This window comes from Podarcis tiliguerta (genome assembly GCF_965153285.1).
Source record: "Podarcis tiliguerta genome assembly, chromosome: 11".
NCBI lineage: Eukaryota > Metazoa > Chordata > Lepidosauria > Squamata > Lacertidae > Podarcis > Podarcis tiliguerta.
The window spans coordinates 43,155,628-43,170,593 of NC_139544.1; the positions used below are offsets into that span (position 1 = coordinate 43,155,628).

The window sequence follows — 14,966 nt, forward strand, 5'->3', positions numbered from 1 at the left end:
CTCCTAAAGGGCTCCTAAAAGAGTCAGTGTGCTATATTGTATTGATTCTCAGTAATGGAACTTTTAGTTTCCACTATGTGTATTGTTAGCTTGCATGTGTGCTGTAAAGATTTTCCCCATCCACTCTGAAAAACATACTAAAGTTAAGGCGCTCTCTCTCTCTCTCTCTCCACCATATATTTCCGTGTATAAGACGACCCAATGTATAAGACAACCCATTTTGAGGCCAAAATTAAGAAATAAATATTTTAAACACCAAACAGAACAACTTTGATATTTTATTAAATATTCAAAACACCAGTATATTTAGTACCATATATTTGAACATCAAGCAAGCTGAGTAATGGCGGCTGCTCCTGTCAGCTCAGTGTAACTCCACTGTAGCTGCAGCTCCAGCTTTCCTGCCTGTGTGTTGCACTTTTGTCTCAGTATTTACGGTATGTACCGTATTTACTCCACGAACGCCGGCAGATGCGAACGTGGATCGAGGAGCTGCGACTGCCAGAGCTGCCTGAGCGTGTGCGCTAGGGGAATGGGGGGTCTGGGTAGCCAGGGGGCGGCTGAGGGAACTGGGTGGAAGGGACAATGTCCGGAGTGGGGGCTGCTGGAGACGATCTCCTCAGCCATCATGCACCCCTGTCCCACGCACCCACTGCCCCCTCCCACTAGGAAAATTCCCTTCCACTCTAGCACCACACAGTGGCCTTTGATGGTTTCACTTAGCAAACCACTTCACCCGTGGCATACGAATCATAGCGACATGAGAGAGGCAAAGATTTGTGCAAAAGATCTGAGCCCCTCAAGCCTTTATGAAACATTGTCCGTGTGTTATCAAGTGAGACATGAAGATTAGAAACTCCCTTTAGCTTCTGAATGAGATCAGAGAATGGGCCCTTTAGTTACATTGGCAGTAGATTACCCCATCACTGATGGCTGTAGGCAGAGAAAATCTCTCTCTCTCTCTCTCTCTCTCTCTCTCTCTCTCTCACACACACACACACACACACACTTAAACACGTTCTCTCTCGCACAGCCTTTCACAAATTGGATTCCTTCCTTCTCACCCTGCCTACAAACGAAGGCAGAAAAACAGAAATAACAGTGCAAATGAAGTGGCTAATGAAATGTGATTAGCACAAAGGTGATGCAGGGGCACAACAATGGTGTTTCAAATGCCTTCAGTGGAATCTTTTTTTATATATAAAAAAAACAGCAGCAGCACAGAAAGTAGCACTTTACCTGGATAATCCTCAGAGACGTGCACTGAATAGGATATGCTGTTTAAAAGAAAAAGAAAAGATAGATAAGGAAGGCTGTAAGAAGCAGGGGGGGGGGGGATATGGTAATTGCATTGAACTGTCAATGTTTATTTATAGATTTCTGACAGCTCTGTAAGACTACTAGTGTGACAGCTTTCAGATCATGCCATGCAAACAAATAAATAAATAACCAAACGCAGTGCTAACACTGCTTCCCCCTCCCCCACTAAAAGTGTGCCGCTCTAATCCAAAACCACATTTCAGGGAGGTGGGAAAAGAGAAAGAATGGAGATTGACTGCTCATGAGCTCAGAGTAGTATTTCTGCACCGTCTCTTCTCTCTTGTCTTTTTTATTTTTATTTCTAAAGGAAAACATATTAGGGCTGCAACCTACAAATCACTTAAGAGCAAAGTCCCTGCAAAGATTTATGAGTTCTTTCACAACTGGTCTCTTATAGCCTGCAGTCTGCAGTTATATGTACTGCAGGTTTTGGACCCAAACTTATGAGTGCATCTGGTGAAGGAGTAGCCTGTCCCTTCAATGACAACTATCATTCACTTACTGTCTTTGGGTCTTTCTTTTTTTTTTAGAAAGTAGGGGAAATTAATCATCCTGCAAATTGTGTGACATGCTCTTCTTCCTGAAGGAACATGCCGTGGCTTGTTCTTTTTGCATTAGTCTCCAGAAAGCAACCCTATACGGAGTCAGATTATCAGTCTATCTAGCTCACTTTTGTCTACACCAAAATCTTCAGCCTTTTCAGACCCACCTTTAATCCAAACATGCATTTTTGTACCCATCTCTCTGTGTTTTTATAACTTGCCTTTGTATGGTGGCAGTTGCACTACTATGACTCATCATAGATCAGGCCATGATGAGTACCAACCCACCGGCTGAAAACCAAAGGTCTACAATGACTGCCAGCAGTTCTCTAGGATTTCAGATGAGTATTCCTAGCCCTACCTGGAGATGTTGGGGAATGACCCTAAGACCTTCTGTATGCAAAAGAAGATCCATTGAGCTACAGCTTATCTCCTTAAGTCAGACTATTGGTCTACCGAACTCAGTATTATCCATCCTCACTAGCAATATCTCCCACTCTTCACCATAAGGTCCTATGGCCAGTCACAATAGTATAATACACATTTATAAAAAGAAAACAATTACAGTTATTTAAAAAAAGATAAGTAAAGCAAGTGAAACTATTCTAGCCAGAACAGAAAAGTATAGATTCAGCAAAAGAGGTGCATCCCATAAAACAATGATGAACTCCACTTTCAGTCCATTATATGAAGTCTGGCCACTGGACAGTATTGTTTTTAAATGGCACTGGGCAATATTAAAAGTGGTGATTAACCTGCAATGCCACATTCATTGCAGCATCTGATACTACAACCAATGACCATGTATGTGTGAATTTTCTCACCAACTGGTGCCACAGTAGCTAAGGTTGGATCTGAATCCTGGCAAAATTACTCTAGCCTCAGACTTTCAAAGGGGGAGACTGAGCTTCGCTATCTACCCTTCCATACATTAAGAGTATGTCTGGCTTTTACCATGGGACACAAAGGATGTACGAGGCTGTGGGTACCATGTAAAGGAATATGTTCAGAACTGTGTTTATCATACTTCAGAATCCAGAATTGCATGAAACACAACATGAATTACATTAGTACAAAGCTATGCATAAACCAATGGAATGAAATCAAAGGTGCAAATTGTGAAAAAAATATTGTAATTATTGTATTTCAGGCATCACAATAAATCACACTGAAGTGTGATAAGAAGCCACAATGAGTTGTGGGCTTACAACCCCCACCCCCTTCTCCTCTTCTTCTGGTACAGCTGCAAAGAACAGATAGGAAGCTTCACTTTTAATTTCAAGTAATCATTGTTTAGCATTACATCTAAATCTTAAACTGTGGTTCATGTCAACTATGGACTGCTTTGACATGCCATCTCCATAACCAATGCTTTGAAATTGACTTGTTTCCAACAAACCATACTTTCCAACAAACAAATTGCCAGGTTCAGTTGACACAACAAACTAATCTAAGGTGGAAACTAATCTCCCATCTTCCACCACATAGCCAAGCCAAATTTGGGAGGGCATAAGCACATGAACCCAGAGGTGCTTGAGAGAGAACTTTAAATAAGATAAACGATCCATTACTGGCGCTTTAAGAATATTCAGTAATTTTAGTAATACTAATAAAAAAATGTTCCTGGTGCCAGGAAAAATGCCCACTCTCATTGGAGAAGATTTATAAAAATGTACAGGGTAACATTAAATCAATCGATGACCTCTTTGCTAAAATTTGCAGCAACTATGCCAGGTAATGCAAACAGTAGAGTCTGTGAAATTGATGGCATGAGCTCAGTCTCGCCTAAAACTGCTGACTCTTTCTGCATGGGTACTTGTACAGCTGTTGGGTGCCACCATTTCTTATTTTTGCACTAGTTCAGTCTTCTTACTGCTTAGTAGGAAGACTGTGTGCATCGCTCATTTTGTTGCCTATGGAAAGCTTAAATAATTCTTTACATTAAATATTAAACAAATGTCATAATGTCCCCCAAGTAGACTCTGCAGTTTCAGCACCTTGTGAAAATGATAGGTGCTTGCTTTGATCTGTTTTGCTTAAAGAGGAAGAGTTCTTAGGGAAAAAAGCTTCCCTTGCCCCACTTATTATTCTAAATCAACAATGGATCCAATATTTTTAGCGTCTTATAATATGAACATAGAAAGATGACTTATATCAAGTCAGACCGCAGGTCCATCAAGCTCTCCATAATTTCAGCTGGAAGTATTTCTCAGCTCTACCTAGACACATGTGTATTCAGAAGCTGTCTCCGTCACTTGAGGTGGGACATTTTTATCACTGCTGGTAGCCTTGTTCTCCATAAATTTCTCTAATCCTCTTTCAAAGCCATCCAAGTAATCTGCCAATTCATAGCAAGTCAAGTGTCAACAATGGAAATACCAAAGAATAGAAGGAATGGAACCAGTGGGAATTTGGTTCCAGCAGAGGGGGAAGAAGTGAAGAAGGGACATGTCAAGCACCACTCCTCCATTTGATAGTGATGAGATATGAAAAGGTGGTGGTCCACCAAGAAAAGCAAGTCATAGAATTGTAGAGTTGAAAGGAACACCAAGGGACACCTAGTCCAACCCCCTGCAATGCAAGAATCTCAGCTAAAGCATCCATGACAGATAGCCATCCACCCTCTGCTTAAAAACCTCCAAAGAAGGAGAGTCCATAACTCTGATCAAAACAGTGATCATCAAAGAAACAAAGTCTGAGAACCACTGATCTAGGACAAATAATTTTTCCTTCACCTTTGAGCATACTTTTGTATGAGTGATACAGAATAGGTGGATAGAGATACTGGGTACTATCTAGTATTATTCAAACTTAAAAGAGTATGCCAGCTGAAATCAATTGCTGTAAGCAACTTGAATTCATGGAGTTGGATGGGTTTAAAGGTCAGTGTTGGTGCTGACCTTTAAAGCCCTAAATGGCCTCGGCCCAGTATACCTGAAGGAGCGTCTCCACCCCCATCGTTCACTGAGATCCAGCTCTGAGGGCCTTCTGGTGGTTCCCTCGCTGCAAGAAGTGAGGTTACAGGGAACCAGACAGAGGGCTTTCTCAATGGTAGTGCCCACCCTGTGGAACACCCTCCCATCAGATGTCAAGGAAATAAACAACTATCTGACTTTTAGAAGACATCTGAAGGCAGCCCTGTTTAGGGAAGTTTTTAATGTTTAATGCTGTATTATGTTTTTAATATTCAATTGGGAGCCGCCCAGAGTGGCTGGGGAAACCCAGCCAGATGAGCAGGGTATAAATTTATAACTATTCTTCTTCTTCTTCGTCTTCTTCTTCTTCTTCTTATTATTATTATTACTCATAGTTTAAAGAGAATTCCAACTCAGTGCAGAGCAGCTAAAATAGAAAATATTGAACTGGATGACTCTACTATTGTTTCTGGAGAAAGATGCAATAATTCAGTGAAATAGAAAGGTGGGGGAGGTGCTTTTCTGGCCCAGATCATTTTTGCACTTATTGTTACTGGAAATCAGTAAATTAATGATGTGTTGCAGATACCCTGAAGTGGAATCTTGCATGATGAACAGTGTGATTTATATATAGCCTCTAGCTTATCCCATAGTCACTGCATAGACAAAAACTTTCCAGTGGCTCAAGGTCTCTCAAATGTGATGTCACAGCTATTGCCTACAAGGAGCTGAGAAGCTGCCTTATGAGAACCTGGACAAGGGGTGCAGCGATATATGCTCTGTAATACCTAGACTGCCCATAAGCAAATTTGTCATTCTTTGGGCTGGCAAGCTAAACCACAGATACATGATACATGAGCAAGAAGCCAGTCGTGCGTTGAAAATTTTTCGTCCCCCTCCTTTGCTACAGTGCCTCTTGGTGGAACACAGATGCTGAGTCAAAGGTACTGAACATTTGCATTTTTCACTAAGAATAATTCTCACAGTTAGCTTGTCCATGTGACTCAACCACAAGTGAACTAAATGGCAAGTATCACTTGTAAATTGATGCTTGAATTAACCTGCCATGCAAATGGACCGGTGGCAAGCTTCTGCTGCACAGCCACCTCTGCTATGCAAAGTTTCCACTACAAAAGAAGATCACAGCAATTCCACTTCTAAGATGCTGTTTATAGCCTCACTGCTAACAGTCACTTGTTTAGGGCATTAGGATGAGAGCACCTTGGAAGGTCATATTCGCTAGTCAAACCAATCTGGTAAAAAGTTTTCCTTACTTCTCAACAGTGGTAAAGGCTTCTCTAAAATTCTGGCCTCTCTCAAAGGAAGGATGAGCAATTGCTAGGGGTGAATCAAGATCTAGAAACATAAAGTTGGAAGCAACCTGAAAATTCAGCTAGACAAACCCCTTGCGTGTCGAGGTCCCCAGGGCCACCCCAATAACTCACACATCACACAGAAATTTTTGATTAAGGTTTTTGGCATAATTTTGGCCACAACTTTATTAAAATACAAAAATGTGAATGGTTGCTTAGGCATTGGTTGCGACTATCTGCCCCCCCCCCCATGGAGGACAGACTGACATTCCGCATGCCTGCGAAAGTCAGAAAAAGGGAATACACTTGGGGGTAGCGATGGAGCAGGGAACAAATGCAACCAGGAGCTCTTGAAATGGCCCGAGCCCCCTTGACAGGGTGGACAAGCAATAGCTAGCCCCTGATTCCTTTAACGGAATCCCTTGCAGCAGCAGCATTAGAGGGGCAGGCACAGCCAATCCATGCCCCTCAACCAAACAAACCATAAACCAATGCCTAACCGCAACCTTACAAGTTGTGACGATTTGCTACGCAGTAGGCAAAAACCAAATGGCCCCAGCCAATCAGCCAGATGGACAAAATTCCTACTGGGCCCCTGCCCCAGTGGCAGATGACCCCATGACAGGCATAGCAAGGTCAAAGCAAACAACCCTAAATATAGGGGGGGGGACGGGCAATCCGATGCATGGGCAAAAAAAGGAAGCCCTAGCCTCATGCAAGGAGTTTTAGCATTTCTGGCTGTCAAACAACAAATGGCAACATTAACTTCATCCCAACAACAAGGGAAGCCCAATCGCATCAGTGGCCAACAATCAATTAGCCCGCCCCCAACTTTGGAGTGTCCTGGCGGCCCCCACCGCAACACGTGCTCTCCATGAAGGAGAACACGTTTTGCCATATAAGTGGATTTCTAGCCTCTGCTTAAAAACTACCACCTTTTCCAGGTAATCTACTCAACACTGTCAATCAGCTCAGGCCATCTAGCGAGACCTTTTTTGACCCGAGCCAATTTTGGATGTCTCTCAATGCATAGCACTTTTTCTTTTTCTAGTCCTAGTCTCCAAAGTTCCTAACGCATTGCCAATAGCCAGTGAACATTTACTGTTATGAGTCGCTTGGTTCCTTTATCATCATTCTGATAAGCACTACCTTCTATATAATTTCACTCTCTTTCATGTTTATTTTCACTTAGGGAGACCTTAGGGAGACTCAGCGTTACTCACACAACAACAAAGACTGTGATCCTCCCCCACTCGGCCGGCTCAAGAATAGTGTTGACTACCAAATGCTGTGTTATGACCAGAGCAGCAGCAGCTTGGAGATGAGTGTTATGCCTGCTCTCCCTGGGAGTTGCTGAGCTCCCTGCAATCCACTCACGAAGGGTGCAGGATTGCAGCCACAAAAGCCCACAGCAAGAGTGGCAGCAGTAAAAAGAGGATTTGCAAGTCCTGGTGTATGTTACAGGCACTATAGAAAAGATAAACGACAACAGCCGGCCAGCAATGCAGAAGAAGGTCAGTCTGTGGCAGGATAATATGTACATTCTGCAGCTGCACCACCTAAGCACAGAATGTTGACACCATGTATGCTGTTTGGCATATTAAGAATGTCACCTTAAAAGTAAAAAACAAAAGAAACCTAGTAGCAGTTAACCTACAAATATAGGTTTTTATCATTCACATACCGATGTGTGGATGATCAATATATATACAGTCATACCTCATGTTACATCCGCTTCATGTTACATTCTTTCAGGTTACATCCCGTGGTGACCCGGAAGTACAGTGGTGCCTCGCAAGACAAAATTAATTCGTTCTGCGAGTTTTTTTCGTCTTGTGAATTTTTCGTCTTGCGAAGAACGGTTTCCCATAGGAAATGCATTGACGGTTTCCCATAGGAATGCATTGACGATTTTAAGAAAAAGGCGCAAGACGTTTTTGTCTTGTGAAGCAAGCCCATAGGGAAATTCGTCTTGCGAAGCAACTCAAAAAACAAAAAACTCGTCTTGCGAGTTTTTCATCTTGCGAGGCATTCATCTTGCGAGGTACCACTGTACTGGAAAGGGTTACTTCCAGGTTTCACCGCTTGTGCATGTGCAGAAGCACAAAATGACATCATGCACAGAAGTGACGAATTGCAACCTGCACATGTGCAGACGTACCGCTGCAGGTTGTGTTCTTTTCATGTTGCGAACGGGCCTCTGAAATGGATCCCGTTCGCAATCAAGAGGTACCACTATATCAAGGAATCAGACGAGTGGGACTGCACAAAACTCTCCCTTCCTCATATCCAAACATACCTATTCAATCACGTCCACACATAACACCCACAGACCTTCCAAGCATCCCTATCTTCCAGGGACAGTCCCGCTTTTCCTTAGGACATCCCTATTTTCATCAGAGAGGGTATAGCAGGATGTCCCTATTTTCATTCATTCCCATACATAACACACACCTGTTCATTCATGCATGCACCAATTCATTCACTGTCTCTTTGTCCCACTCTCACAGACACCGCCCATCCACTGAAGCCAATAGGAGACTCCCCCCCCCCAGCCAGTTTACTGCACAAGGAGCAGGGTTGGATGAGGAGAGGATTTCCCCATCCCTGCTGCAGTCAAATCTCATTGGACTACACAGTATTGCAATGTCATTCCATTCATTGCATAATCACTATTTAAGGACTACTACCCTAGCGAGGGAAGAAAGAAAAGAAAAGAAAAGAAAAGAAAAGAAAAGAAAAGAAAAGGTTAGTGAAATGACCTGTCCAGTATCACAGGTTCAGAGGGATAAATGCACAAAGGTCCTAAAGCACAGGGTTAATGTGAATGGGAAAAGCAGAACAGAAACCAGATGGGAAGTAGAAAGTCCTGTGGTCACAGGGTCAGGCTTCGCTGCTCTGCATAATACCACACTCCTTTCTCACCATGACAGAAGCCAAATAAAGTATGCAAAGTAAGCAAATTAAGCACCTTTGCATACATAAGCTTACAGAATCCAGCTTTTGGGGTACATACATGAATTCATTGTTCTTTATTTTATTTTTCTTTGAGCACAGACCACTGATAGTCCCGCTTGGAAATAAAAGAAGCCATAAATATCTGAGGAAGTCAGTAAAGGTAAAGGTAAAGGGACCCCTCACCATTAGGTCCAGTCGTGGCCGACTTTGGGGTTGCGGCGCTCATCTCGCTTTATTGGCTGAGGGAGCCGGTGTACAGCTTCTGGGTCATGTGGCCAGCATGACTAAGCCGCTTCTGACAAACCAGAGCAGCGCACGGCAACACCGTTTACCTTCCCGTCGGAGCGGTACCTACCGTATTTTTCGCTCTATAAGGCGCACCAGCCCAAGTTTTTGGAGGAGGAAAACAAGAAAAAAATATTCTGAATCTCAGAAGCCAGAACAGCAAGAGGGATCGCTGCGCAGTGAAAGCCGCAATCCCTCTTGCTGTTCTGGCTTCTGGGATAGCTGCGCAGCCTGCATTCGCTCCATAAGATGCACACACATTTCCCCTTACTTTTTAGGAGGGGAAAAGTGAGTCTTACAGAGCAAAAAATACGGTAATTATCCACGTGCACTTTGACGTGCTTTCGAACTGCTAGGTTGGCAGGAGCTGCGATCGAGCAACGGGAGCTCACCCCGTCGCAGGGATTCGAACCACCGACCTTCTGGTCGGCAAGTCCTAGGCTCAGTGGTTTAACCCAGTGCCACCCGCGTCCCTGATAGTCCCACTTGGAAATAAAAGAAGCCATAAATTTCTGAGGAAGTCAGTATCTCCCTACAAAAAAATCTTATATCTGAAACTATATAAAGACCAGCCTGTGGTGAACACTATACCAGTTCCCGGCAGTTGCAGATAGTTAGTAACACTAGAAATAGGAGAGCAGTTAAATCAGGACCATGAGAAGGCTGACAAACATTAATTATCTTAATCTGTAGTCAGCTTAGAGAATTTGACCGAGCTGAAAGATGGAATAGAAGCAATCAAAATGCGTGTTTGTAAAAAATCTATTCAAATTGATTGTGTGTATATGCAAATGCATATATAATGAGAAAGTATCAAATCATATGTTCCTATTTGAGCTCCTGGTTTTTAAAATGAGCACCCAATGGCATCATTTTAAGTTTTGCCATCGTTTTAGATCCAGAGAGGGAGGGAGGAAGCAAGATATTTGGGTTGGAGCACAAAACCCCATTTTGCATTGGTTTTGCTTTTTTAATGAAGCAGGACCCTGTTACTTTTTATGCCACAATAAAGCACCCAACAGCAGTAGTTAAACTGAAAGTCTGCATTATATTGTTGGCCACAAGTATAAATTTCAGAGACAGTCCAAGTCTGTAGGATGAAGGCAAAATACAGCTTAAAACGTCTGCAATAGATGCCAGGAGTCCCAGTGCCATAAATACGTCAAACCAATTGGATAGAATTCAGGATGCAATAACCTCAGTGTATCCCAAGGAGTATGAAATGGATAACAGCAGTGATGGCGGTGGTAGAGGTAATGAATACATGTAGAAACAAATCCAGAAAAGAAATTATTTGTAATGAGGGCATGCAAGACATACACAGAAATCAAATCTGATTGTTAGGTCTATATAGTATTCTTCTTCGGCAATCACATGTAGCCGAGGAATATTGTCTTCCATGAACATGGCCTTAACAGTGTGTCCGTCAGTGACTGTGGAGGATCCATACATCCTTCCACAGTGGGGATATAGTTTCCAGGGGGGAGTTGATCATGGTGAGTTTGCCAAACACGCCTTCCTCTTAGCGTGTTTTTCACTTTCGTCCTGAGTTGGAACATCTTCAGAATTCATGACACCTTTGGTAAAGGTTGTTCTCCAATTGAAGTGATCGCAAGCCAGTGTTTCCCAGTTGTTGGTGAGAGTCTTTAAACCTCTTTTGTTGACCACCAGCATTACACTTTCCATTTTTAAGTTTGAAATAGAGTAGCTGCTATGGAAGATGATAATCAGGCATCCAAACAACGTTATGACCAGTCCAATGAATTGATGTTGAAGAATCATTGTTTTGATACTGGTGGTCTCTGCTTCTTGCCCAACATCTCTGACCATCGGCCATTCTGGTTGGGGCTGATGGAAGTTGGAATCCAACAATATCTGAGGTGGAGTTGGGGGTAATACATTCTGGGTCAACAGTGACTTGCGGTGGCTAGCTAGTGTTTCAGAAAAGAGTGTTTCCTAACCTAGAGATGCTAGAGTGTGAAAATTGGATCTTCTTCATGCAAAGCATACTACTGAAGTATGGCCCTATATGACTTGGGTACTGGGTACCTGAAGGAACACCTATGGGACACAATGGGCCACTGCATCTGGCTGTTAACCAGAAGGTTGGTGGTTCAAGCCCACCCTGGGATGGCAGTGAGCAAGATTCTTGTATTGTAGGGAGTCGGACTATATGAGTTGAGTTCCTTCCAACACTACAATTACAATTCTACGGTTCTATGAGAAATCTCTTAAATGGAAGAAGAGGCAGCAGCTGAAATACCACACCAACCCGCCCAAACATTTAGGTAATGGAGTCCCTTCCATGGATGACCATTTGAGGTGAAACAGGTGGTGACTGGGGGTGGGGACTTCTCCGTTATGGTGCCCTTTCTTTGAAATAGTCACCTGACCCCCTGCACTCACATATTTGCAGCAGTCAACAAAAGTTGTTTAATGTCCACATGATTTTTAAACCTTCTGTTTCATGCTGAAGGCTTTTGCTGGAGTTTTTTTGTGTGTGTGTCTAATTTTCTGTAGTTTCAAAATAGAAATTATGTATTAAACAAATAAAGAAGATCTCATGAATCTGCATCTATGTCCTATCCAGAATATGGCATTTTGCCTAGCAGTTTAATGTTAAGTTATTTACTTATCTTTTAACATATTCATATGCTGCCTAAAAACAAGGTCTCTACAATAATGATTAACACAAAAATACAAACATAAGACCATAAGGTCTCGAATATTAGCTTATGTGTATCTATTGAAAATTCAATTCGCTTTTTAAATGTATTTATATCGAGCTGCTTTCTTTCAAATAAATAAACCATAATATCTGATACAACATAAATATCTGTTGGGTTTTTATAATGGAAAACATAGCTCCCCGTCTGTGGAATGCTCTCCCCAAGGCAAAAACGATCCTTTTAAGCAGGCCTTTGATTGATTTGATTGACACCCTATGCCCTTTTAAAATGTGGTGTTATTGGGTTCTTGTTGTTTTCATTTTGAGTATGTATTTTGTGGTTTTATATTCTGACTTTATTCTGTGAACCACCCTGAGACCTGGGGGTATAGGGCAGTATAATAATAATAATAATAATAATAATAATAATAATAATAATGCTGAGTGTGTGTGTCACATACATTTGGCATCTTCCAGTGTAAAACATGCTAGTTTAGCTGCAGCCCTCTGGTTTATGATCCATTTCTGACATGGCCCTCAGTACTGAACAAGTCTGCCAAACCTGGTATGGAAACCAGGAGAGGTTTAGCATATTTACTGGATTCCCCAAAGGAGAAATTAAAAGACAAGTGTAATGGGGCTGATTAGAGTGATCGCAAAAACATAAAATAGTCTTCCCAAGAGAAGAGAAGGAAGCCGCATCATTCAATAACATTAAAATGTGGAATGGAAAATGCTGTAAAGTATAATTAATGGAACAGTTCCGCACCGGCGAGGTCATGAACCCATATGATTCCCATCACTAATTCTTACGATTCTATGATGGGAAGAACTGCTAGAGACTGAGGAATGGCATAGACATTGGCTATCCTCAAGGTGTCATGTTTTAGAAATACGTGTAGGGAAATGAAAATTCAAAGTATACCCTTTCTATATACACTGGTATGCAGAATACTGACAGGGCGAAAGAGTTCAAGAGCATCATAAGTATCTGAACTGGCAGAAGCAGCTGAAGGGTGTAATCCACCAGGCAGTCTTTTCCATACAGGCCTTAGTCAAATAGATGAGGTTGTGAAAGGGCCATTCTTGGTAGATTATGCACCCAAAGGCTGAAACAGTCCTTTACAAACTTCTCATTTATTTTAGGAACTTGCGTATACAGGGTTACAGATGCTTCAGGTTACAGACTCCGCTAACCGAGAAATAGTACCTCGGGTTAAGAACTTTGCTTCAGGATGAGAACTGGAATCGTGCAGTGGCAGTGGGACGCCCCATTAGCTAAAGTGGTGCTTCAGGTTAAGAACAGTTTCAGGTTAAGAACGGACCTCCGGAACGAATTAAGTTCTTAACCCGAGGTGCCACTGTATATCTTTGTGGCTTATATTAATGCCAGACTTGCTGCATCCCTTTTAGCAATCGAGGTCTATTTCCTCTCTCCCCCACCCCATAGCTGTCAACTTTCAGATTTGAAAATAAGGGATCAGCAGCCTCACCTGGCCCAGAGACAGTCTACGGGATATCTAACAATCCGGGATAGCAGCGGGAAGCGGCGCTGGAATAAGGGAATTTCCCGTTCCCCAAAAAGGAAGGTTGACAGCTATGCCCCACCCCCTGCTGCAGCATAAGTGTTTTTTTGCTTGCCAAACAAGAACTCTCTCTTTCCTCTCCTCTCCTCCCCTTGCGTCCTGTTCTGGGTGTTCTCCTGACACCCCCCCCCCCAAGTAGATTTGGGTGAGAACACTGGGGACACACCGGGGGAGAAGGGGGCGGAGTCCCAATGTGCTAGTGGGATTCGTTGGACCGGCTTCTAGCACAATAAGTTGAATTCGGACTTCAACTAAAGTGCATTGTGAAACAAGTTGAGATAACTCCTTCAAGGGGACTTTTTCAGATCAGGAAGCCTGAGCAGCTGTGTAGGCAGCAGAGAACTGGAGAAATGTTTACTGCACAGGAAAAAAAAACATGCAAGCACACACCATGGTGACACCACAATGAAATGTGTCCTGAGAATGAAGCAAGGGGTGGGGCAATGGAAGTCACAGAAAACGGAAACTTTCAAGAAACTGGAGGACCAGATTTTGGCACAGCACTATTGTAAATGCTCTACTCGTTCTTCTAATTGCTGCATTTGCATATTGGGGAAAGCTTCATTAGCTAAGCTTCTGCTCATCATGCACCTATTAAAGAATCAGGAATCTTTTAAAGGAAGAAAATGGGGGAAAGCGGCAGAGATCTAACCCCTTTTTGCTTTTTGGTGAGTGCTGTCCTTATAGTCTGCTCTGTTTTTATATTCTTTTCGACTGCTTCTATCATTGTAGGTTTGTGGGATTTTAAATTTTATTTTAAATTATTTTAAAAATCGTATATCTATCTATATCTATATTCCATCTTTCCATATTCTGTATTCCAAGGAGATCAATGTGGTATGCATGGTTCTTCCCTCTTCCCATTTTCAAAACAACCCTCTAAGGCAGGGGTCAGCAATTTTTTTCAACAGGGGGCCGGTCCACTGTCCCTCAGACCTTGTGGGGGGCCGGACTATATTTTGAAAAAAAATATATAAATGATCGAATTCCTATGCCCCACAAATAACTCAGAGATGCATTCTAAATAAAAGCACACATTCTACTCATGTAAAAACAGGGTGATTCCTGGACTGTCCGCGGGCTGGATTTCAAAGGTGATTGGGCCGGATCTGGCCCCCAGGCCTTTGTTTGCCTATCCATGCTCTAATGTAAGTTAAGCTGAGAGGCACTGACTGGCCTAAGGTCACCCAGAGAGCTCTGTGGCTGAATGGGGACCTGAATCCTGGTCTCCCAGGCCTTCTGTTAGGTTATTTTATGTCGAATTCCAGTCAACTGTTCTTTTATAGTAGAAAATTGGTAGCTCTCCTAGCAGCTATAATGATATATGCAAAACAGTGGAGGAAATTAAAGAAATTCCTTGTCTAAGAGACTGGTTGATT

General features: G+C 42.6%; 1 protein-coding gene across 7 annotated transcripts in view; it reads right to left on the reverse strand.

Annotated features, from left to right (window-relative positions):
• The window catches only part of PARP8 (poly(ADP-ribose) polymerase family member 8), a 157,835-nt gene that overhangs the window by 80,300 nt on the left and 62,569 nt on the right, over window positions 1-14,966 (reverse strand). For all 7 annotated transcript variants that reach the window (XM_083402766.1, XM_083402772.1, XM_083402768.1 and 4 more), the window contains one exon: window positions 1,240-1,277. In XM_083402766.1, coding sequence (XP_083258892.1) covers window positions 1,240-1,277 — 38 coding nt within the window. The remainder of the gene's footprint in view (window positions 1-1,239; window positions 1,278-14,966) is intronic.